Source organism: Anser cygnoides, chromosome 11 (assembly GCF_040182565.1).
Source record: "Anser cygnoides isolate HZ-2024a breed goose chromosome 11, Taihu_goose_T2T_genome, whole genome shotgun sequence".
Lineage (NCBI taxonomy): Eukaryota > Metazoa > Chordata > Aves > Anseriformes > Anatidae > Anser > Anser cygnoides.
The window spans coordinates 9,384,681-9,409,290 of record NC_089883.1 but is presented as its reverse complement, the minus strand read 5'-3'; the positions used below and the strand labels follow the sequence as shown (position 1 = coordinate 9,409,290).

General features: G+C 39.3%; 2 protein-coding genes across 10 annotated transcripts in view; both read left to right on the top strand.

Moving 5' to 3' along the window:
* TMC3 (transmembrane channel like 3) overlaps positions 1–19,014 on the top strand; it is a 283,611-nt gene extending 264,597 nt beyond the window's left edge. For 5 of the 9 annotated variants that reach the window (XM_067003575.1, XM_067003576.1, XM_067003574.1 and 2 more), the window contains 19 exons: positions 2,710–2,791; positions 3,487–3,593; positions 4,607–4,705; positions 4,798–4,940; positions 6,400–6,547; positions 7,541–7,584; positions 7,744–7,891; positions 8,684–8,793; positions 8,945–9,023; positions 9,540–9,779; positions 10,936–11,064; positions 11,768–11,835; positions 12,058–12,186; positions 13,237–13,347; positions 13,859–13,984; positions 15,367–15,445; positions 15,643–15,685; positions 16,736–17,033; positions 17,850–19,014. In XM_067003575.1, coding sequence (XP_066859676.1) covers positions 2,710–2,791; positions 3,487–3,593; positions 4,607–4,705; positions 4,798–4,940; positions 6,400–6,547; positions 7,541–7,584; positions 7,744–7,891; positions 8,684–8,793; positions 8,945–9,023; positions 9,540–9,779; positions 10,936–11,064; positions 11,768–11,835; positions 12,058–12,186; positions 13,237–13,347; positions 13,859–13,984; positions 15,367–15,445; positions 15,643–15,685; positions 16,736–17,033; positions 17,850–18,711 — 3,045 coding nt within the window. In that variant the 3' untranslated portion in view covers positions 18,712–19,014. Of the gene's footprint in view, positions 1–266; positions 532–2,709; positions 2,792–3,486; positions 3,594–4,606; positions 4,706–4,797; positions 4,941–6,399; positions 6,548–7,540; positions 7,585–7,743; positions 7,892–8,683; positions 8,794–8,944; positions 9,024–9,539; positions 9,780–10,935; positions 11,065–11,767; positions 11,836–12,057; positions 12,187–13,236; positions 13,348–13,858; positions 13,985–15,366; positions 15,446–15,642; positions 15,686–16,735; positions 17,034–17,849 lie in introns of those variants that run through there. The other 4 variants (XM_013192836.3, XM_013192837.3, XM_067003577.1 and 1 more) reach the window with 4 other exon arrangements.
* Positions 19,015–19,150: 136 nt separating this feature from the next.
* Positions 19,151–24,610, top strand: STARD5 (StAR related lipid transfer domain containing 5). The gene is made up of 6 exons (XM_048071904.2): positions 19,151–19,838; positions 19,938–19,987; positions 20,087–20,219; positions 21,562–21,679; positions 22,469–22,562; positions 23,114–24,610. The coding sequence occupies exons 1-6, from the start codon at positions 19,452–19,454 to the stop codon at positions 23,259–23,261; spliced, it is 930 nt and encodes a 309-aa protein (XP_047927861.2). The 5' UTR covers positions 19,151–19,451; the 3' UTR covers positions 23,262–24,610.

Sequence of the window (24,610 nt, the reverse complement as noted above, 5' to 3'; positions counted from 1 at the left end):
ACATTGTCAAAGAAAGCTTTTGCTTGCATAATGCTCAAATAATTTGAATCTAATCTTAGCAAATCTATTTATAACACTAAAAATAGACCCTGGCCCTAATTGCTGGAAATTAATAACACATAGGAATTTGTCCTTAATATGCAACGACCAGAGAAGAGGTCTTTAGTCATCTAAGCAGTCAAGAATATTTGTGTCATCATAATGAGTAGACTTTTAATGATGTAATTCATCTTAATTCTAAAAGTAAGGGTTGTAACAGTAAAATAGAACACCATGTATATTATTTGTGTGAACAAGTGAAAGGCTGCATGTAGCTTGTTTTCTGTTATGGTGGCACACAGCAAAAGTTAAAACTACTACTTTTTGAGGGAGGAAAGTCTCATCTTTTCTTGTTCTGCCTTTTTGTGTATGGCAAATGCAGTGGAAGTAAGATGCTGTTAAATACTGTTTCATACCTTGGACTTCAGTGGAAGTAGGATGTTAACTAGAAAGAGACATGCTAAGGGTCTGCAGTATGTGTTGGTAAATCAGGTACTGGGCTCCCTTCTTGTTCTTATTCCCGTTTCTATAACAAAATCAAGATTTCATCTTAAGAGTTCACAATGATTCAAGCCTGTATCTAATTTATTTGCGTCTACTGCATGCTTTTGCTTGAAGATATTCTGCATAGAGATATAATTCAGAAGTTAATTAGCACCACTTATTATGTGTAGGATATTCTTTTTTCCAGCACAAATTAAAGAATATAGCCTTTATTTCAGGGCTAAGTTATTAATAATAATAAGTATAACAGAATGAGCTGAATTGTTTATTAAACTGGAAGTGTTATCTTAGAAAATAGTGTGGTGACTAAAAATGCACCACAGTAAAAACAAGCACTAGATCATCAGAATACGAATTTAATGTTTGAGCTAAAAACAAAATGTTTGCATCAACCTGTAAGATGTCATCAACAGTCTGAAGGCAACTGAAGCTGTTAAGTGTATCCATTTTTAAATTAGCTTGTAAAATTGGCAAAATACACACTGTTCATAACTGGACAAGCCATTCCTGATGGTATTTATAAAAATTGAAGCTAAACTACTTATTACTGTTTTGACATTGGCACTGAAGGCATTTTGTTTTTCAGTTCAACTGTTTTCCCATTTATTTTTTTCTTTACATTTACATTTACTGCTGATATCCATACTCTGGATTATAAGGGTATAATTATCCTGTTTTATTCAGGTATGTAATAGGTAGAAAAAGAGATGATGGTTATCTAATTATAATTGTAAGTACATGGACATCTTTGTGTACTTTATAAAACTGCAACATAACTGGTGCAAGCTACTTGATTCCGGTCTCAGCCTTGTGAATCCTGTTTTCAAATGAAAGTAGCAATCCTAGCAATTCCCATGCAACTCACAACATCTACAATTTCTTTAATTAAAATAGTTCCAGTTCATGCAATAAAAATACTCACATCACCATAAAAATTAATTAACTTTGGCCAAAAAGATTGATGATACATTCAGTAATTAAAATGTGATTTACTTCTCTTTGGTTTAAGGAGATGAGATTTCATGATACAATATTGACACTGCTGCTGACTAAAATAGAGTTTTTTAAATATTTAGCTGTACTGTGAAATGTACTTTATAATGAATAAGATATACAAATGTTATTTTTCTATTGATACTGTCATGTTATAGCTCTAATTCAACAAATCAAAGTCTACTCTCAGTTTTGCTCATGCAGATCTTTTCTTTTCCTACGTGCACATCCCACTGTGTGCAGGAAGATGCTTTGCTTTGAGCATGCCAAAATATGGAGATTGAATAAGGATTGTACAAAGCATAAGCACAGTTCTTCTGTAGGTGCCAATTGCAATGTGCAGAGATGAGAATATAGTTGTTGAATTTACTGCTGTTGAATTATGAAAAGCTTATTTGTCCTCTGAGAAAAACTGGTGTCCCACTTCTCTTCAAATTTGAAATTTGTTGTACGTTCATTTGTTTGCCCTAGAAATTCAATTTATTATGTTTAGTACAGTGGGATTCCCTCATAAAGTATATGGAGACTGATTTGTATTGGCTTGGTCGATCTAGAGGACCTGTAGAATTCCTCTTAAGGATCTTGGTTGTGTTTTGTTTTGTTTTGTTTTTGACTCTCAGGTCTAGTTATATATCTTTGCAACTTCTTACCCTAAAGGCATATGCCATGGAGTCATCTTGTGATGCTCTTCCAGGCATCTTGCAACCAAACCCCATCTGGCAGGCTGGAGAAGGGGGTGATGGGCACAGGCAGAGTGAGAGCTGCTTCCCCCAGCATCTCCCTCCACAGCCCCAGCCCCAGCCCAAAGGGGCAGCGATGGGGAACAGCGCCCATCAGCTTCTGTATGCCTGGCCCTTGTGCGTCAAAGGTGCAGGTTGATGGCTACTGACTGTACCCACAGAGGTGTATAAATCCCTCGTATTTGTTAGGATTTGATAGTAAGCAAGGTCAAGGGCTCCTGTGCCTTCTCACATTTTGCGTGTTTCTAAAACTCACCGTGGTTTGCTTTGTCCATCTCAACCCCACAGACATGCTCTGAGACCACAGCAATTAATAGTTGCAGTATTTCTTGTGGTACCAGATAAAAGAGAGGTGAGCAAAGTGCTCTGATGGATTTTTTTTCTTTTCCATCCAAAATTGTCAAATTTCTTTGTGTTTTTTTTTTTTCCTCAGCTTTGGAGGAAGTTTCTTCGACTTGCATATAATTTTGTGGTCATCTTTATTCCTTGGGAAATGAGAATAAAAAAAATTGAGAGTAAGTATAAAGATTTAATGGGATTTAACAGTAAAGCACTTGCTGAAATGATTTACTTTTGGGTTTACTGAAAAAGTAGTACTTGGGAGGAAGTGTTAAACATAAACTTTGAGCAGCAACACAGTTTTCATTTAGAGCTTTCCTTTTTTCTACTTTGCCTCAGACACTGCACAGTTCTCATTTATGACCTTAGTTTGGGGTAGCTTTAAAAAATAAAATCAGTTCTGTCCCATTGTGGTTCTTAAAGAGCAGCAAGCTTTGGGCATAGCTTATTGCAGTCCATGGGGCAGCATCCTTGGGCCAAGCCCAGATGTGCCCAGGACCACGTGTGGCATACAACCTGCCTCGCCAGCCCCGGTGTCAGTGTCGTTGACATGGATTAGGGCAGTGCTTAGCATCCTCCCAGTGAGCTGGGACATAGCTCTGTGCTTCTGCAGCAAAGGAAATGGCTGCATGATGTCACCCAGTGTGGCAGCTTCTTGTGTAAATGCTGCTGGTAATTATCAGACTTCTCCAACAGAGTTTGTGTCGGAATTGTGTTCTCCACATTGACATGCTAACATATTCACGACCTTGCTGTTTGCACTGCGTGAATGAGGCATGGTTTTCTTTGGTCTTCAAGTAATACTTCATGAATAAATGATATGAGCTTTTATATACTGTGTAGCTCAGATAACTATTTTCTGTGGTTTAAGGTCATTTTGGGTCTGGAGTTGCCTCTTATTTCATCTTCTTGAGATGGCTATTTGGAATCAATATTGTACTTACCATAATGACGGGAGCATTTGTAGTCTTACCAGAGGTAAGAACGTATGGTTAATATTTGCAGAAAAATGCTTACTTGTTGCACTTCCCTTTCTGAATTAAACAAGTGCCACACTTAAAGGCATACATCAATTTAAAATAAATTATTTAAAATAAATTCCACTGTTAAGAGGGTTTTTTTCTGCCAAAGGGTAAGAGAATTTTTCTATTAGTGTTAGAGATTATATTTTGTCAACATGGTACTAATGCTTTTATAGAATATGTTTGTATCCGATTACTAAAATGAAGAATCAAATCCTAAAAGCTGCAGCTGGTGTGGAGTACACTCAGGTCCTGCTAATGTCATTTACAGGCAGAAAAACATAACATTTGCGTCCAGGCTCCGGTTTATTGTCCATTAGAAGGCATTTTCTAGAAGTCTGAACAGACATAACTTTGTTTAGGTCTTGCATACAAATAAGGCTATTTATTAACTTTGTTAAATAATTAATAAATGTTATCTTGCCCCACCGAACCTGTGTTTCAATAATGTCACCAGAAACATGTCAGTGTCTCATTTTTCTTCACATTGGTGAAGATGATAAAAGAGAAAAGCACCCCCAAAGCACAAAAAAAAAAAAAGAAAAAAAAGTAAATTGAAATGGAAAAGATTCATTTTCATTTTTTTGATTTTGTAAGTAAAAGTGGATTTAATTTTAAAGTCCTATTTTGAGATCAAATATTGTTATATTTAGTTTTAAAATGCTTAAATTGAAATGAACTATATTTGTCCATTTTAAATATGTATTGTTAATGATTTCACTTGACCTCTCTTTTCATTTTTCAGCCATTTAGAAGATGTCTGCAGAGCACTAAATTACCTCATAGGTAGACCACAGATGGCCAAAAAAAATCTGGTTTAGCGGAAAATGAATGCAGGATTTCTCGTGGAATTGCTAGCTGGGGCAGGGTGACCAAAGCCCTCGCTATCTGATATACCAAATGGGGGGCAGGCCTTTGAGGGTCGGAGGGGCTCACACAGTTTTTGAGACTTTGTCTCTCTTTTCCCAGCTGCTGGCCGGAGCGCCCTTCGGCAGCACAGTCAGCAAGACCATTCCCAAGGAGCGCATCGCCTCTGCTCAAGATCTGGACACCATCTGGTCACTGGGGGCAAGGCTAAATCCACTCTTTATTTTAAACCCCTCGCTGTTTGGTTGTAGCCGTTATTTACTGACCTTACTTACCGACTCTGCTCTCTGCAGGGCTACCTCCAGTACTCCGTTCTGTTTTACGGTTACTATGGTCGGGACAGGAAGATTGGGAAAGCAGGATACCGGCTGCCCCTCGCCTACTTCCTCGTGGGAATGGCAGTGTTTGCTTACAGCTTCATCATTCTCTTAAAGAAGTAAGATTTCCCGTTTGTTGCCGTTCATAAGCTTACATGTTCTGGCAGTTAATGGTGTATTTATCCCATTTCCTCTGCCTTTATCCTGCATGGCTCTATTAACCTGCTAATAGCAGGGTGGCAGACTGGTTTTAATTATAGCGTGCTCTTTATCTTGCTGTTGATCTCTTCTCCCTCTTCGGTTTCCCAGTCTATAAAAGGAGGGCAGCACAGAAGATCCGTGTGGTTTATGTTTGTATAGAGTTAGGTCTGACTCTCCTGGAAATTTTCCTCTTTTCCTCTTTACTGGTTTCAATATTGCTATGACAGAAATTTAGATTTTACGTGTAATGCTTTCAAGCATTATTATTCCCATCTACTGAAACACAAATATAAAAATGCTCTCATAGATGTAATATCCTTTGCATCATTTCAGCTGGTATGTGGTATCCCATTCAAACATGAGCTTAATTCCTTTGCTGTTTAAGGGCCAAGAGTTAGAAGAGAGCAAGACTAAGTGCTGGCCATAAATCCAGGAATGTGCAGTGCCTACAGAAGGGCAAGGTCACTCTATCCTCTCAATTCACTTTCTCCTCCCTTCTGGATACCCATTTATCTGGCACAGTGCGGTCCAGGGTGATTTTTAGTGTTGCCTATAATAACTCTCTGTTTCAAAACTGATCCCTTTTCATTTATTTTTATTCTAGCTGCTAGTTTGTGTCGGGGTCACTGATACGCTTGGCACTGATTTACACATCTGCAGTTCCTGCAGATTAGCTTTTCTCCTTCTGATTTAGCCCACTGACTTCTTGCTTGCCAGATTATTGTAGTCCTTTTAACACTGTCCTTTTAGATGCCCTTTCTTTCATAAGCTATTAATCTTCATTTCATTTCTTAGAGTTTGCAATATTCTGCATTCTTGACTGTGACAAGTAGGTGTTGTGTTTTTTTCTTTTTCCCAAACTCAGTAAAATTGCACTGGGCTTCTATTTGACAATAACATATATTTTGAGGATGAAAACAAAACAACAACAAACACACACAAAACAAAAACAAGCAGATCTTCTGCATGATCATTAGTTTTGCCAGACTGGCTCATAATCACATTAATTGTGATGATATGTTACAGCATTTTCTAGCTGGATCCTACCTGGAGATCTTAAAACCCTTTTAGCTCACAGCTCTAGTGAGATAGGTTTGCTTTTTTTTTTTTTATTAACTATAAAGAATGTAAATACCAAACTGCACTTCCACCCTGAGTCACTTGTGCACTAGGACAAAAGTGAAGTTCGTTCTTGCAGCCTCACCCTATTTTATTTTCTTCAGAGAACTTCCAGCAATGACACCAATTGCCACAAAATTTTCATGGTTCTAAAACAAAGACAACTGAAAACTATGAACCAAACCACTGACTTGATACTCATCTTCACACATCATCAACGTTTTTTTCTTTTCTTTTTTTTTTTTTTTTTTGGTCCAGAATGGCGAAGAACTCAAGAATGAGTTTAGCAAGTGCCTCTGATGAAAATTACACTTTCTGTTGGAGACTGTTCTGTGCCTGGGACTATTTAATAGGAAATCCCGAGGCTGCAGAGAGCAAAGCTGCTGCCATAGTTAACAGCATTCGGGTGAGCATCCACCCCACAATTTTTTTAGAACTGAATTGTTTGTTAAGCTGGAAGTTAAATATGCTTTTCCTCTCATTTCCTTGCACTCTGTTGTTTCTTGGTGTTCATTGATGAATGTCTTTGCCTAGGGGAGGGCTGGTATCATACCTCTGTGTGGTAATGCAGTCGTATCATACTTGCTGATGCTGTTGCTCCTTTTCATACCGTTTGTCGTGTCCCTACATGGCCATTGTGTTCCTCTCGGGAAATGTTTTATTTAATGCCACCATATGTGTGACAGGAAGCTAGAAAATTTGCAACAAATTTGCTCATGATGCAATTTCATTGAACAGTAGAATCAAAGTTACATTAACAATGTAAAAACACGGATTTATTTCATCTCTCTGTAACAAATGGTCCAAAGACACCTTACATCTCTATCAATATTAAAAAGTTGAATTAAATACAGATATCTTCCACTTAGAATTTAAAAACAGGTATGGTTTTCCTCAAAAGCAATTTACTTCATAAATTTAGTGTATTCTTATAAATCATTAAACCAAATTACTTCAACTGCATTGAAGACAAATTAATAATGAGATTTAGTTACTTCAGTGACTGAGGATAGCTTTTGACAGTTGTGTATTATATTACTAACTCAGAGATTTTATAGGCACATCCTGCAAAAAGGATCCAGTGGTGTAAACCTCTACTAGTAGACCATGAAACCACTGCGACAACACAAGTTAGCAGGACCTGTCCAGCACAGTAAGAGACAAAAGTGGCTGAAAGTGCACAAATATTTTATTACTTGCATGTTTATTTCTCAGAAATCTTCAATTCTTAAGCTCCCTTAGCACTTCCAAAACATTATGCAGAACAAAGAGGCATTTATCTACTTGCATTTCCAGGATGTGAAGTTTTTTTATTAATATACTTAATATTTACTGCGAAAGATGCACGTGTTATTTTTGCTGAACGCTACTAAAATCATAATGTTGTGTTTCTTTCAAGGAAGCTATATTGGAGGAGCAGGAGAAGAAGAAAACCAAAAACCTGTATGTATATAAGATTGGGGATACTTTCCAAAGCACTGCTTCAATGCAGATAGCAGGGCTAATGTACTCATTTCATACTTGTAAAAAAGCATATTAGAAAAGACCCCTGGTGTCATAAGACAGCCTACTGTACTGGCTGTGTGATTTTTTGTTTTTCAGGGCAGTCACTATAAGCTTAAGGATTATTGCAAACATCCTTGTGCTTCTCTCACTTGCTGGAAGTATTTACATCATTTATTTTGTCGTGGATCGATCCCAAAGGTTAGAGCATGCCAAAAAGGAATTGACTCTTTGGGAAAAAAATGAGGTATGCTGCATTTGTCACCACTGTGTTAGAAGCAGCATTATTGTCTCGAGGCTCTCCATAGTGATAGTGTGCACTGAGGTGTAAGTCATGAGAGATGAGTCAGGAGAAATGAGGAGCAATAGGGCAGAGCTGTGGTTACCTGGGTCTCTTTGCTTGTTGGCTGTCTCTGCTCTGCACTGAGGTGTCAGCAGAACTGACACGGACAGGGGGGTGCTGCAGGTCCTCATTTCACAGAGACTGCGCTTCTAGCTGCCCCTTATTTCATGAGGACAAAGCATAAACTCTCCGCTGTCACTTACAAATCTACTTTTGTGCCCGTGATTGCGCTGAGCGAACACTGGCCCAAGGGACTAGAAAGAACTGTTAGAAAGGAATCAGCTTTGACAATGGCTATTGATTTCAGCTGAAGGGTACTGAATGTTCTGTGAATATTTCAGTTCAGAGGAACAAGTGGCTGCTGAGAATAAGAAGTGAATGGATATGGAGAAGACACTCCTCAATTTCAGAGGAAGATGCTGTGTTTATATTTTCAACAAACATAATTTAATTAATAAAGTAATAACTTGAAAGCTAGACTTTAACTATCTAGAGTAAAAATTCCTGAGTGATGTTCCAGATCTATAATTTTGGATCTCATCTGCTGTTATTACTGATGTCAATAATAACCGTTTAACATATATTCTTCAAGAAAATCAATCACTAAAATATGCAGTAGTATTTCAGTCATTAGTCAAGGCACTACAGGAGATCAACATGCAAAGCTACAAAATGCTGCGTCTTTCTGTTCTGTAGGTAAGCGTGGTCGTGTCACTGATCACCATGATTGCACCCTCTGCTTTTGAACTTGTGGCAGCTCTAGAGATGTATCATCCAAGAACCACACTTCGCTTTCAGCTGGCCAGGTATGGGCATTCTGCAGCGTAGAAAAAGCAAGGGAGGAAGAGGAAAGGTGCATTCTGGTCACAAGTTTTATTTCAGACAAACCAGAGGATAGAAGAGAAAGGTTATTGGCATTGATATCCCATGGAATTATCTCTTTCTTGTTGTTTTCAGAGTTCTTGTTCTGTATCTGGGAAATCTCTACAGTTTAATCATTGCTCTCCTGGATAAAGTGAATATCATGAGTGACACTGTAAGTTTGATGATATTTGCTTATGTGTAAAACTAGTTGGCTTTATAGATTTTATATAGGTTTTATTATAGAATTCCTTCTGTTGTAATATATATATCAAGTCAGGTGAAAATTAGTTTCAAATCAAAGTATTAAAAACACTACGGCTTGATAGGATTGTAAAGTTTATTTTGTAATGTTCTTTTGCAAATACCTGTATTCTTTTAGGATAATTGGATCCATTTAATCACTGATGTATAGTAAGAAAATAGATTTATGTGCGTTGTTTGACTACTCAAATAAGTCAGCACTTTAGGTAGTTGGAAATATTTGACCTCCACTCAGCATTTAGTGCTGTCCTAAAATTGCATCTGGACTTTGGCAGCTACTTGAAAGTCACCTAATTGCTGCTTGAAAATGCATGAAGAAATGTCTTTATGTGTATGTATGCCTTGTTGAAGGCATGGGGCTTTTGTATGTATTGCAAGTAATAACAGCATTTGAAAATGCAGCTTCTCAGGACATTTATTTTTTCAGGGCTCCAAAGTTAACAACAACGCAAGTAATTCTACTGCCTTCTTAGCAACCAAAACTTTTTCTAAAGAAGACAATTTATCTACAACTATTCCTTATGTACAAATTATGAGTAGCAGCATTGTCACATCGGAAGAGTCTCACACTCAAAGCTTGACAGTCCCTGACTCACAGGTTAACAAAACAGCTTCCTATAATACCCAGAACCCACAGGATCAGTGCTGGGAGACCTATGTTGGCCAAGTATGTAACTGTTATATTATTTAATCAATTCATTCCTAATCCATATTTGACCAAAAAGTTAATATCATGTTGGGCTGTATTCAATTTTAAAGGTTTTCTTTGTGCAAATTCTGGAATTTTAGCTAAGGGTTGTGTAGAAAGAGCGAAGACTATGCAAAATGATACGGCCACAGATCCGAGCTTTGTTTTTTTGTTCAGTATCTACAATGTGTTTAGTGTTATGTGAATGTCCTTTTGTCGGGCTTCAGTCTCTGTCTTCAGCTCTGCACAGGCAGATCTCTACAGATGCATGATACTGACCCAGACTGTATTTTAACAGGATGCATAAGACAAAAGTTGTCATTTGATCCTGATGCATTTTGGTCTCTGTCAGTGCTGCACATGTCTCGTGTCCAGGCCAATGGAGCAAGAATGACGCTAGTGTGCACCTGACTTGCTTAGCTCCTTGTTCCAGAGTGAGCAGTATTAAAGGTCTTGCTTGACCGTCAGGAGCAAAAATCTCCTCCCAGGTTTATTAGGTTGACTTCTATTCTTGTATAGCCACTCTCCCTATTACACAGGCATCGGGTATTTTTTCTAATTGGTGTTCTTTTTTTTTCTTTTTTCTTTTTTTTTTTTTCAGAATGGGCTAGAGATCCTTGGAAACAATCTTTTTTAATGTAATTTTGTGTTTTTAAGGGTCAAATAAGGAATAACTATTCCTTTGTAAGCACTAAACAGATTTCTGTTATGGCTTGGTGATCTTACTGTCATTGGGTTGTGTTTTTGTATGAAGAATCAGCATTTCTCATTGTGAAGCACTTATCCACTGTGTGTTACAACGGTGAGGATAATAAAGCATCGAGTTCAACAGAGTAAAATTTTCAGAACAATCATCAGAAAAAAAGGTTGAAGCCACTATGACCAGTTATATTGTTGCAAGCAGTAGAAGGCACACTGGAATTTTGATTATATTTGTTCTCTTTGCCAGAACAAAGGCAAATAAAAGAAGTCAAACAGGAAAAGCTTAAAAGGCAACAAGTTATATATTCAAATCATATTTCATCAGGGTACTAATCTGGAGCCAAAATATGAAATAGAAGCATAAATGCAAAAGAGCCGTATGCGAGGCATATTTTTCCAGAATGACTCTGTGTTGGAACAATATGTATTTCAGGAGATGCTAAAGCTGTCAATCATCGACATGATTTTCACAGTTGCAAGCATCCTGCTAATTGATTTTTTCCGTGGACTGTGTGTCCGATATTTAAGCGATTGTTGGTGCTGGGATCTAGAAAGCAAGTTTGTAAGTACAGGCTTTTATTTTATGAAACTACGATGCTAAAGATAGGTAGGATCCTTCCCTTAGTACTGGATGTTCTTAAAGCCTTTCAACAGATAAATAATTTCTTGGTAGCACATGTCTATAAAGGCACAGCTCACACTGAGTTTCTCTTTGGAGGGCACGGGATAAATGCTAAGATTGGGTGATTTTCTCAAGCCTGCTCCCATGGTTGTGGTGCAAAAATTTTGTTTTTCCCAAAATGAGATGATGTAACAGTCCCAGAGAGAAAGACGAGTAGTTTGGCCTTTTGAAAACAAAGGGCATGGGTTGCTTCCCACATCCTCTTTTCTGTAGCTGTCACACAATCCATAACGGAGATAGTAGTCCAAGAAGCAAGAACCAAAAGCATATAGCCCTTTAAGAAAATTAAGCTAAGTAATATTTGGTTAGCAAGCAGCTCTTGTCATGAAAGGCTGAAGTCTGTTCTTTGTCCTTAAATAAAGAAGTGAAGTAAATTAGAGAGGAATTAGTTTAATCCCCTGCTACAGAGTAGGTTTTACTGTGTTCTCACTGCCTGTCAAAACCGCGTATTTGATCTGGACGTTTCAGGCTATGTGCTGTCTGACAACTGCATCAGTCAAATACTTATAATAAATGATCTGGGGGAAAAAAAAAAAAAAAAGGATTAAGGTAAGGTATTCATCCTACACTGTGTTTATTGTAGCCAGAATATGGAGAATTCAAAATTGCAGAGAATGTACTGCATTTGGTCTACAATCAAGGAATGATCTGGTATGTAATCCATAAGTGATTTTTCTTGTCCTTGGTCGGTGGGTTGATTACTAAGTCTGATAATTCCCAATTAAACCTACTTAAGTAGGATATTACACATGCATTTTTATACTTTATTGTAATAAGAGATTGTCTGTTGATAGTTACCTATTTTTCCATGCATTTTTTGCTATAAAAATTGCTCCAGCAATACTGAGCACTGAAATGACATTATTTTTGCAGGATGGGAGCCTTCTTTTCACCTTGCTTACCAGCATTCAATGTTCTCAAGTTGATTGGACTCATGTACCTGAGGAGCTGGGCTGTGTTAACGTGTAATGTACCACATCAGCAGGTTTTCAGAGCCTCTCGGTTAGTCAAAATAAGAATGAAAGATAAAGAATAAATGAAATGCAGGCAGTAGAAATGCCTTCTGTGCACAGAAGCAAAATGAAAGGAGCTTTTAGTTCTGAAAACTGACAATCAAAATTGACAGATAACAAAGGTCTGCGAAGAAAAAAAAAAAGTAGAAAAGTAGTTACTGAGAAACTGGAGAGTTCGAAAAGCTGGGTAGTTAAAGATGTACACAGAAGAGAGGCAAATGGCATTGAATTGCCCAAGGTTGTTTTGTGATTGCACTGAAAACTCTGGTGGACATTCCCTGCAAAAAGGCAAGGTATGGATTTTGATGGGCAGTATCCAGGGCAGAAGGATTCATCAAGGGTTGCCTCATTTCACTGACGAAATTAACAAATAGTATCAAAAGTATTCTTATTGCCAAAGTTTGGAGGTGAATAGAAATCAAACAGCATATTCCCTCCCTGACATATTTTTCATAGACCGGTAAATGCAGTCTAACACATGATTTATTTCCATAGAAATTTGATTAAGGTGCAATAAGCTACATGTGTAAACTGTTGCAAGTCCTATTTCTTGGTATTTCTTTTTATGATTAAGTATCTGATTTTGTCTGCTGCACAACACAACAGAGTTCCACATTTTTATTCTGTCAGGATGAATATCAGAATTGTTTACTCAAAATGGAAATAACTTAGGGCATCTTTAAATCTTAAAAGTCAATTATTTTTAACGTGTTTTGAAGATGATTTAAGTTCTGCCACTTTTTTTGTGTTCTCCCCATGACATGTCTGGGAATTAAGGCGAGTTTTTTAAAGACGAGTGCTATAAACAGTTCTCTGGCTGTAGCAGTGGTATCTGGAAAGCAGTGCAAATATAATTTCGATCATTAAGGGTCTGTTTAAACTGGCTCTGTTCAGACTTTTTAATCAGAACAGAATGATTTTGATCTTTCAAAAACATAGATCTTGAACTTGTTAGGTAGATGCAGACTTACATCTTTCATGTTGCCTCTGTTTTTCTCCCTGATTAGTATAATCTGAAACATGTTATGCCTTCTTGCAGATCCAATAATTTCTACTTGGCCATGTTGCTGTTCATGTTGTTTTTATGCATGCTACCAACAATTTTTGCTATTGCCCGATATAAACCATCTTTAAACTGTGGTCCCTTCAGGTAAGTTATAATGGACTAATGAAAATTGAGAATGTTTTATTTCACCCTCTCTCAATAAATTAATCAGCTTTAACGTTACCCAAATTACCAACAAATAGAAGTTTATGGATGGGACAATGCTTTTGTGCTGTCAGTGTTTTCCAGTTTAAGAATTAATTAGCTGAATATATCAACCTCCTGAGTGAGTTGCTTTATACATATGGTTCCAATATTTCATATTTAGATGATGTAATGTGCCAGCAAGAAATCTAGCACATATCACCATCCTGTGTCTCAGTTCAAGCACCCTTCAAGCCTGGTCAATGCTTTTGCACTTCTGTAAATTTGTTTAAAAAATAATGAACTTACTTATAAAAGCTTATCTTTTTTTTCTTCTCCCCTTGGACTACACTGTTCCAAAGTGGTCTTTGGATGAAAATTCTTATTTATTCAGTGCAACATTCCTTAAAAAATTGGTGTACCAAACATTTCTTACAATTTAATTTTACTTCCTTTTTTCTTCCTCCTGTAGCGGACAAGAAAAAATATATGATATTGTTTCTGAAACAATTCAAAATGATTTTCCCACATGGTTCAACACAGTAATTACTTATATCAGCAGTCCTGTGGTGGTCCTCCCTGCACTCCTACTTCTATTGTAAGCATTTTTTTTCATAGAAAAGTTAGCTTGACTGTTAACTTGATCTCTTGAGAGTCAAATGTTGATACTAAGGAATAACCACTGCATTATTGTTAAGCGTTAAGCATATCTGAAGGGAAAAAAACTCTTACTGAATATGTGGTATATAGATCAGATGGGAATGAGAGGATATTAAAAAGACTGTCAACACGTTTTCAAAAGGACATTTCTTGTTCTGGGAAACAGTGTTAAAGCAAGTTCATTCCATTTTGTCAAGGCCTACAGTGCTGTTGGTTCTAGGAAGTTTTAAGATCTTTCTTCCCTCTCAAGAGCTCCTCAGAAGTTAATTTTTCATTTCCTCATAGTGATTAGTTGAGCTTATGACTGTGAACAGGGTTCAGGCCATCACTGAAAGAAGCTACCCAGTCCTGCTGATTCCTGACAAGATAAATCAATTATGAAGGTCTGCTCTTAAGTGTTAATGTAATACAGCTTCCTGTAGACCTTCCAGTGGAAGTCCTTTCTTACTCCAGTCTCTAAATAATTGTTCACAGCTGGGAATTAATATTTGCTTTGAGCTTTTTGAAATTCACTTTGCTTCTGTGAAGTGTCATGTGTTTTACTTGAGTCTTTCTATTCTTTTTTAGCAATAAGCTACAGACGACTGCAGAGTTTGTCCCACTGTAGTACCAAGCAAGTTTTTATAGCAAATCCCCAGCTTGATTTTCAGATAAATTGAAAAGACATAAAGCAGTATTTATTGTTTGTAACTTTTTCCTTTAAGGTCACAGCTTCGTAAATAAACATATTTACAAACTTAAGTAGATCTATAGATTGTTTTTAAACTGATGGCTAAGCACATATGTAAATGTTTGTGCTAACGAGTCTAGTTATAAGACTTTACATCATCTGAAAGCCAGTGTAATACATTGCCAAGCCAGATCTGATGTCAGCTGTGCCAGTGTAAACAAGGTGTTATTCCAACCAGCCAACAAAATGACATTGTGATGAGCATGCACCTCAGCTGTAGTTCCTCTCCAAGTAACCTTGGACTGGAAAAAGAAAAGAAAAAAAAAAAAGGAGGAGGAGAAAATTTTCATTTTGAGTGTGTCCAGAATTGAAAGAGAAAGCTAGAAATGCACACAAGGTTACATGCAAAATGAAAAGACCTGTAAAAAGAAAAACACAGGCACAATTAGCACTACTGTTAAAACTGTTTTCAGTATCATTTCTTACATTTCATGTGTGTTTGCTTGAAAAAAGGCTGTGATCCATTATTACAATATACAGGAAATGCTAGAGAGCATTTCCTGTACACCATTTTGATGACTTATAAACCTTCAAAGAGAATATTGTCAAGAATATTTGATGTGATTCATAATCACCTCTTTCACTTCTAGCATGCTTATCTATTACCTACAAAGTATTGCAAGATCCTTGAAATTCACCAACAATCAGCTAAGAATGAAGATCCAAACAGTAAGTACAGCTCAAAGTACTTTTATATACAATTTGGTGGGTCTTCAGGAAAGTGCTAGCCTAATTACATCCTGAAAGTCACTTTCAGTGTTTCACAACGTAAAACACATCCTGTATTTCTTATCCTTATGCAGCAATGAATTTAGTTTCTAGTCCATAGTAATCCACTGCTTCTCATTCTCCTGAATGCATTTTAGGAAAGAACTGAAGACAAGAAAAAGGTGGTTCAGATGGCAGTGGGTAAGTTGTTGAGCTTTAGAAATTCCACTATTAATAAAGCATTTGGATACAAATATATTTTGATTTCTCATTATGTAGAGAGACATTCAACCACGTTTAAAAAACTATTTCTGGTAGTCATCCTTTTAGATGACTTTTGAGCCCAGCTTGACTTGATCTGAGTATTTTCTTACTTTTGTCACATACAGGGCAGAACCTGGTAGGCATCCCTGATTCAAATCATGTCAGACCTTGCTCAAAATTCATAGGGTAATAGGCAGAAGAGGGAAAAGGGAATGGCCCCTGTTCTTTGACCTCCCTGGGTTGAACATTTCATCTGCAGTGAAGAATTTTAAGTTTTTATTGCTTACTGTGCCTGAGGGAATTTGAGCCTGCACCTTCCACCTCTCAGATTTTAGCAACAAGAAACCACAAAAAGGATGCAGTCCTTCTAACCCCTCCCAGTGAAAGGAATAAGTAGATATTTGCCAAGATGAAAACGAAAAAGACAATCCATGGTTCAGCAGCCTTATGGCTAGATCTTAATGTTACTGACCACTTAAATCGCTACCGTGGAGATGTAAATGGTGAAAAACCTGATGTAGAGCAATGTACTGATGAGGAGTGACTGTAAAGGGCAATGAAGTGTGATGAGGTGTGTGCGCTAATTTGATTTCCGTTGTTACAGAAACCAAATGCAGCTTTTGGCTGTGACCAGCACAGTCACTGGGGTCAGTTTGCTCAATCTGGCCATCTTCTTACACGTTATGAACTAACTGGGCTCTTGAAAAGATACGGTGGCTTTGTGCCCACTTGGATTTCTACAGTGCAAATTTCTAGTGTTTTTCTGTGTTCAGCGATAGTACGTCTGCTGCGTACTGCAGCGTGCCTATCCACCCCTTTTTACCACCCTGTCTACAAGTAGAGCGCCAGTATCTCTTTGCTGAACACAGTGGGGTTCTGTCATCATGCGATCCCCTGACCGGTGGGTGAATTTGAGCCAATGCATTTACACAACTGCTTCTAAATGTAGAGGCGTGGAGAGATCGTGTAATAATTTCTGTTTTCTAGCCAGAATCCAGAATCTGGGTGGGAATGACAAGAGACCAGACCAAGAAAGTGATCTTATCAGTCAGGAATCTTCTGTTCGGTCCTCAACGCCACGGAAGAATGGCAGTGTCCTGAACTTTGAATCTCCTGTGAGCAAAGGCACCAGAATACAAACCATTTCCCAATCTGTGCCCCAAACTGTGCCCTCAACTGATGTTGCAAGACCTGTCAATGCAAATCCCACAACTTCAACTTCTTTAACATCAGCTCCTTCAGTATCAAGTGTACAGAAATCAAGAAACAATCATACAACTAACAGGCAAGACTTTTTGTTTTGAAATGACATTTATTCCATCAACTCCATGACATACCCGTGTTTATTTGCAAAATAGCTGTGCATTCAGACTAACTGTCTGAAGCAGTACAGCAGCTAAGGAATTTTGTAAAAGCAGATTCATTCATGGGTACTATTCAGATTGCTGGTAACAGCACCTCCTTAATTCTCTCTTAATTCAGCCTGCCAGACAGGATTATAAAACTTGTGAAATAATGTAGTTGATGGAGTTTACACATACCTCAAGCAGAGGTAAATATTAAGCTTTCCGTCTGGCATATAAGGAAAATAGTTTGTGTGGGACACTATTTAAAAAAACAAGACAGACACAGTAACAGTGAAGTAATCCTGTGCAGAATGCCTGTGCAAGTCTAGTTGTTGCATGACTGTTTTTGGACATGTTGGTTCAGACAGCACACTGATGATTTAAGCTACCTGTGTGGGCTTTTTTGTGTTGTGTTTTTGTTGTTTTTTGGGGGACGTTTATTTATTTTTTTCCAAGTGATGAGATTAAAAGTGTTTTTAAATAGTTCCCAAAATATTAAGAAAACAGATCTAGAAACATGCTTTGAAAGGTCAACAGTCTGTTGCCATTTCCTAGGGAAGTACAAATGCATCTCCTAATTTCTGTGTGTTTCTCTAACTGTTCCTGAAACTTTTGAACAATACAGATTCTGCAACGGAGATCTCTGTCCTTACAGTCCAGTGTTTGACTTCTGTGTAGTTAATTTCTTACGTGTTTCAATTATATTGAGACATAAGAATATCTCTCAACATTTGATTCATTTTTTCTGTCTAAAGGTACCCAAGTGTTGTGCATGGGAGCGCAAGTGAGCTCTGTAAAACAAAGCCCTACACACCAATGACTTTCAAAAAGCATATGGAAGATGTTCATTCTGAGCCTCTGTTTAGAAAAAGCATCCGGCAGGCAAATTCAGATGCTCTTGGGGCGGGGGCTCCTGTTTTTGTGGGACGCAGACCACATGCTACCAGATACATTATTGTTAACGAAAATGAGTCCCGCAAAAAATCGTCCCGTTTTACCTCCCGACTCCACAGGCAATTCCGAATGGAAGAACCAGGAGATGTTATTGAGTTGTATCCACGCAACGTTAGAAGATATGTGGTTCGAACACCACACCGGGTGTATTCTCCTCATCCCAGTGAAGAGGAGGAGGAAGAAGAGGAACTTAGGAGACACTACATGAACAGATCCCACCGCCCTCGTTCACTGTCTGATCTTCGCCCGGCACCACGATTTTACATTGGGGAGCATGCTGATGGCCATGTTCTTATGAGCAAGGATCTAGCCAAAGTGCATTATAAATCCTGGGATGATGGTTTCGAGCTAGACCTGGACAGACCTCCATATGCTTACAAGAAAGTGCACCTGAAAAATGTTGAAGCTGACCAGCACTGTCCTGAGCCACATATGAAACCTAAGTCAAAGCATAAGCTGGAGCAATCTCCCACAGAATCTGATTCGGTTTCCGTTGAATCCAGCAGTGATCCGCAGAACAGCAGCAATGACCAATATATCCAGGTCATTCACAGCAAAGAAAAGTACCTGAAACCTGGGTCAAAACTCACCAAAAAGAAATCAAAGAACAGTATTGATCTAAATATGTCTGAGCCTAATGAACTGGTATGCTCAAATGTCTGAGAAAGTGCCCCAGCCTTTTTTGTGTTTTGGACAGGTGTATGTACATTTGTTGTACTTGCTGTTTGAGGTCTATTGGAATAACTACAACGGTCTTTGGAACAACAGTGTGTGCAGCTATTTGAGGTGGGAAAGTATAGATAGCCTTGTGTTTTACTGTTAACTGTACCTCGCTTCCATATCACAACTGATGCATTGCAAAACTTGGAAAATTATTGCAATTTATTACTTGTTATGCTGTTTAAAAATACTGGAAAAGCAAAAGCTATGTACTCGGGGCATTTAAATTAAACCTGTACCAAAACATGTCAGATGAGGTTCTCTTTGTCTCGTTGACACAGTCACAGCTTAAGATGCTCCCAGTGAATAAATCGAGCGGGTAGTAACCTTCCTGCAAGCAGGGCCGCAACCTGCAGCCCGACTGACATCTTGCCGAGTCTACCCTGAATATGGGGCAGCTCAAAGAAATCAGTGACAGGTCAGTTACCGAGCCTAGTGAGTTTCTTTACACTGTACTACATGGACAACTGAATTATTTGATCGTGGAAGTCCATGCAGCCTCACAGATGAAGTCCTAGGTCTTCTGTTCATTTTCTGGGGAGACTCGTCAGCCCACGCTGATAAACTTCACTACAAGCCTTTGGGGAAAACTTTCTCTCCGTGGCCTTTTAAAAACGTATGTCATTACTCCTGATTTATCCTGTCTTTTTTCACACAGTCTTGCAATTCCGCGCCTCCTTTAGATGCTGAAGATGGTTTTTTTTCGGGATGAAAGCCTGCAGGCGGCCGGCCCGCCGCTCCGGCCTGTCGGTACGCCATCCAGCTCGGATGAAAGCAGCAAAACGCTGGCTCCCGGCGCTCCTTGGAGGCCGGAGGCGACCCGATCGACGTCCCCCCGCCGCTGCCTGCCTCGGGACCCGATCTGGGGCGGGCGCCGGGAGGCCGCTGCCCCTCAGGTGAGGGGGAGGCGCCGCCATCGGCCCACAGGGAGCGGGCGCCTCACAGGCTGCGGCCGAGCGGCGGCTCCGCCCTGCCCGGCCATGGACTACGCGGGGCTCGCCGAGGCGGCGGCGGTCAAAATCGGGCTCTACCGGCGGGACCCCGGCGGCTGGCGGGGCTGCCGGAGCACGGTGAGCCCGGGGAGGGACGTGCGGTGGGGGGATCGGGGCAGGCAGGGGGACGGGGGGGTCAGCTCGATGCCGGCTCACAGCTCTCACCCATCCCCGCAGAGCGAGGTTGTGGTGTCGTGGAGACCCTCGGCTGAGTTCAGCGGCAACGTGTGAGTAAAGCCGGGGGCGTTTTGCGGACCGACCGGGGCCGGGCTGGGGGCGATGCGGGGTGGAGCAGCGGGGTTTGCTTTCGTTTCGCCCTGCCGCAGGTACAGGGCAGAGGGGACCGTGCCCGCCTGCCCGGAGGATGTCTGGGAGTGCATAAAGCCGGTGGCCGGCGGGCTGAGGACCAAGTGGGACCAGAACGTGAAGGACTTCGAGGTTGTGGAAACCGTCAGTGATGTGAGTTCATTAAGAAACGTGGCGGTGGGGTTAATGAGCGGGGTTTTCAGAGGAATTGGGCCCTGCCTTCTGAAACAGCCTACGTCACGTGCAGGTAAAAAGGGTCTCAAGAAGTTGTGCAGCCTCTGTCTGGATCAGTGTGACAGTACTGGGATGAGGAATCTATTTTTTTGAGTACAATTTTGAGTAAACTTTATCTATTATCAGTGGATTATCTTTGTGAAAGGAACTACTGTACATTTTTGGCTAAATACTTTAATGTTGTAAACTTACATGTTTTTAAACTGCAAATATTCCAGCATTACATTGTTGTTAATGCTGTAAATCGAGGTAAGTGTGATTATTTTTAACAAGATACCTGTGAGGAAAGAGAAGGTTTAGCGAGCATATAGACTTAAGTAGCTAAGGTTCACGTTACCAACCATTAATTCAGGCCCTGTCTTGCACCATGGCAGCACCCGGTGCTCTGTGCTGTGTGCCACTGTCTTTGGCTGGCTCAGCACTTTGCTTCAATGTCTCCCTCTTCAAAACACAGATGATGCACTTGGAGCATTACAGATGAAAAGGGCTGTGTGTGAGCAGTGGCTGCTCCTGTTACTGTGATTGTACAGTCTAATTTCCTTTTTTTTTTTTCTTTGTGTGTCAGAACTTTAAAAACATGTTGGATTTAGATCCCCAAATCAAAAGTGGATATTCGTGCTTGGAGATATCCAGGGTGCAAGCACAACCATTCCCAGGGATGTTTGTGGAAGTCCTGTGAAAGTTTTTCTTGTTGGAACCTTACAGGCAATCAGTTATAATCCTTGATTTCAGAAGTGGTACAGCTTGCCGTTTGAAATTCACAGACATTGTCAGTTTTGCCAGCATTTACCAATGTAGTAGAAACCTCTGTTTTGGGGTGCCCATCCACTATAGAGCCTCTATAGAAGGGGATGGAAGTCTTAAGGTTTCTTCAGGGTAACAAATCTGGGTATCAAGTTGCCTTACTATGTGATATGCTACAAAGAAGCTATCTTCATGAAATTCCTGGAAAAGAGAAGCGTTTTAACTGTCCCATGAGCATACATGTGCCAGATTTGCTTTTCAGCACCCCTTGTGGTATCTGACCTTAAGTGACCTGGGAACAACGTGGCATCATTGTGTTTTTCTTCATTAAGCTGTTCTTTGTCAACATACCTTGGTGCCTTTTGCCTGTGCTGATTTGCGTTTTTTTTCAACAAATGGTGTAATAGAACTCATGATAAGTTTTTCAAGCATAACTAAAAGAGTACCAGAAAGCACAGGGATTTTTACGCTGAACTTGTGAGAGCATCAACTGACGTAAGGCCTTTGTAATTTCTAGGCTGTCTCTGTATGCAGAACCACAACCCCTTCGGCTTTCATGAGGATTATTTCACCAAGAGAATTTGTGGATGTGGTCCTAATGAAGCAATATGAGGATGGGACAATGCTATCTGCTGGTAAGATGCTTGTGCTCATGCTGTGTTGGGAGTTAATTGGCAGCTACCAGAAATAAATATACAATACAAAGTTATATGCTGCTTAGTAGCTATTGGTCTGATTTTGATCAAAAGGTAAAATATTAGTGGTCTCTATTCACTGTTTTTTCTTAGGCAGAGTATATATATAAAGCCATGGTAACGTTCAGAATATCATACCGCTGGCTTGTGGTTCCTATGAAACCAAATAGTGCTGATTTTTTAAGGGACTGCTGCATGGAGGGATGCTTGTTTGTTTTCCTTTTCATCCTATTGTTTGCTTGTTGCAAGTCAGTGCTTTTATTGTCCCTCTGTTCAGCTGCCCAATTTTCCCATCCTGTTCAGGAACAATTTGCCAGGAATTTATATTCCTGCTGGAGTGCAGCTTCTCAGCAATCAAGGGGCCTATACCTCTGTGGCATAGATTACTTGGAAGCAACTTGAATGACCTCTCAAGAAAAGCAATGCACTGTCACAGCACAGGTTCAGTAAAACTCCCTCAAAACATCTTAATACTTAGAGCTCAGTAACAGTTGCTTCTGAATTTAAAACTTCTTTGATTTTTTCAATTCTGTAGCCAGAGTGGTTCCTTTTTAATGGTCTTTTCTGACTGCTTGCATGGCGCAGCCCAACATTAAAAATGTTACGCAACCATTCTTAAATATATTCTCTTACAGCGAGTTTGCTGCTCAGCTGGTGCTTTGAGTACAAAGGGCCCTTTCCCATCTCCTGTGAAAATTACATCTCTTACATAATTGCTTTTTCTTGTAGCCACCAATGTGGAACACCCACAGTGTCCTCCTCAACCAAATTTTGTGAGAGGGTTTAATTATCCCTGTGGCTGTTTCTGTATACCTCTTCCAGGGTAAGTAAAGATCTATTTGACCACTTTGAATTCTGAAGTCCTTCTTATCCCTTGTGCAGTGTGGTTTTGTGTATATGGCTACACGTGATCTGCAGCACCTCAGCAATAACACGTTCCCATCTTCCTGTGACTTGTAGTCATTATGACTGAGTGCCTTCTTTGTTCTATTCTGTGTGGTGAATTAGTCTCTCCTAGAAATAAGTCTTCAGTGTTACAGGGACTATCATTGTGGTAGGATTCTTGCTGACCTCTTAAACAGAGATTCAGCAGAACATACAAGTATGGTCTTAATTTGGGGGAAATGAGTATCCAGTTGTTTATTACATTGTCATAGTTCATAAACAGAATCGTGTACCTAATGAGGGCCTAGCTTAACTGTAATTTGATTTGCGGGGATAGCCACATTCATAGAAATAATGTCTGTTGTTTTCTTGTTTCCTAAAAAAAGAACTTAGAAATATCTGTCATCAGATAATGCATGTAAGAGTAATTGTGAAGTCCTAAATATTTCCAAACCTCTGCCTATAAAATCATTTGCATTGTCTTTGCAGGGAACCAGACAAGACTCAGCTCCTCAGTTTCTTTCAGACAGATCTTGGTGGCTATCTTCCCCAGACGGTGGTGGATTCCTTCTTTCCAGCTAGCATAGCTGGATTTTACAGCAATCTGACCAAAGCCGTTAAGGCATTAAAAGCATGACAAGACCAAATGCTGGCATCACCAGCTGAGGGTAGGAAAGAACTGGTAGCTTGAGGGTAGAAATCATGGGAGATATGAAGCTGACCTATAGCCATTTTTTTTAACCAGCAAAGATACTTGGGAAACGTGAAATGGGAAGAATGGATTGAGCAAAGTACATTTCTAAAACACCATTTTCTGCCTGTCTATTCAAAGCAATGCATACTTTTCTAATAAGCTCTCCTTCATTTTCGTAATTAGAGGAATGTCATACCAGAGGCTGGAAGAATCCTAGAGGCAGCACTGCTGGCTGGTTGCGGGGAGAAGATGTGTGTACTAGAACTCTTCTTTCTCATTGCCTAAGAGGAGGAGCATCACTAAAATCCACTTAGCATTACCAGTATTAGTCAGGTGCAAGTGAGCCCTGTTTTGTCTCTGAAGCTCCTTGTAGACTCCTGCAGGACAATGTTCCTTCCCCAAATGAAGAGGTAGCTCTTCTGCTGCCAGCCCTCATAGAGCTGCTAAGATGTTCCAGTGAGAGCAGGCCAGTAAGATTTAAAAGTCAGAATTGATTGGATTTTTTTGTAGGATCTACTTTTTTGTTCCCACAGATAACAGGTAGTCTTCATGGTAAATATATCTTAGGTGCTTCTTTTCCTAAATCAAGATCTAGCAGTGCAAATCAATTCATGGGTCTGTTGGTTGACACATAGACACTCTTCTTTCCTTCCCTCTACCAAAACCAGTGATTTCCATAATGTCATGAACCAAACTGCACTGACACAGTGGCAATAAATAATGAGCGTTAAGCACTTTACTTGCTATTTTTTAACTGCACTTGTAATGATCATATATTTTAAACATTTTACCGTTTTTTGTGGTGAGAGGTCTTAACGGGTAAATAATCTTTTCTGTAGCTCAGTAGTGACTTGACAGGCTATAAGGACGTTTCTTTCTGTCTAAGACTGGTTTACCTCGCAGCACTATCTTGGGAAATCAGCTCCTGATCTAGTGTGTAGTGATGTGTGCAGCTTTTGAAAATATTTATGCTTCTGGTTACTGCAGGAGTGTCAGACATTATTATGGGTTACATATAATTACAAAAGGAAAATAAATTGCTGTATTAGAAATTTAAATGTAGGTTGTGATTTTAATGCTGTAATTTGGTTATTTAACAAGGTTATTATGTTTTGCTGTTCTATATTTGTTTTATGTTTAGTATGGGGTATAGATTTGCATACAAAGTTTTCCACTGTAATTCTCACCCTGTGGAATAGATTTTTAAAGGAAGCAATTTTTAATCTAGTCTCTTTTGCAAAGAAAGATGTAAAAATCTGTACAAGTGTGATGAAATAAATATTTTTTTGCTG

Coding starts and splice junctions, on each gene's coding strand:
- STARD5 (XM_048071904.2), top strand. CDS start 19,452: ATGCTGAAGATGGTTTTTTTTCGGGATGAAAGCCTGCAGGCGGCCGGC. Junction 19,839..19,937: donor GGCGGGGCTGCCGGAGCACG/GTGAGCCCGGGG, acceptor CCATCCCCGCAG/AGCGAGGTTGTGGTGTCGTG. Junction 20,220..21,561: donor TTGTGGAAACCGTCAGTGAT/GTGAGTTCATTA, acceptor TGTAATTTCTAG/GCTGTCTCTGTATGCAGAAC.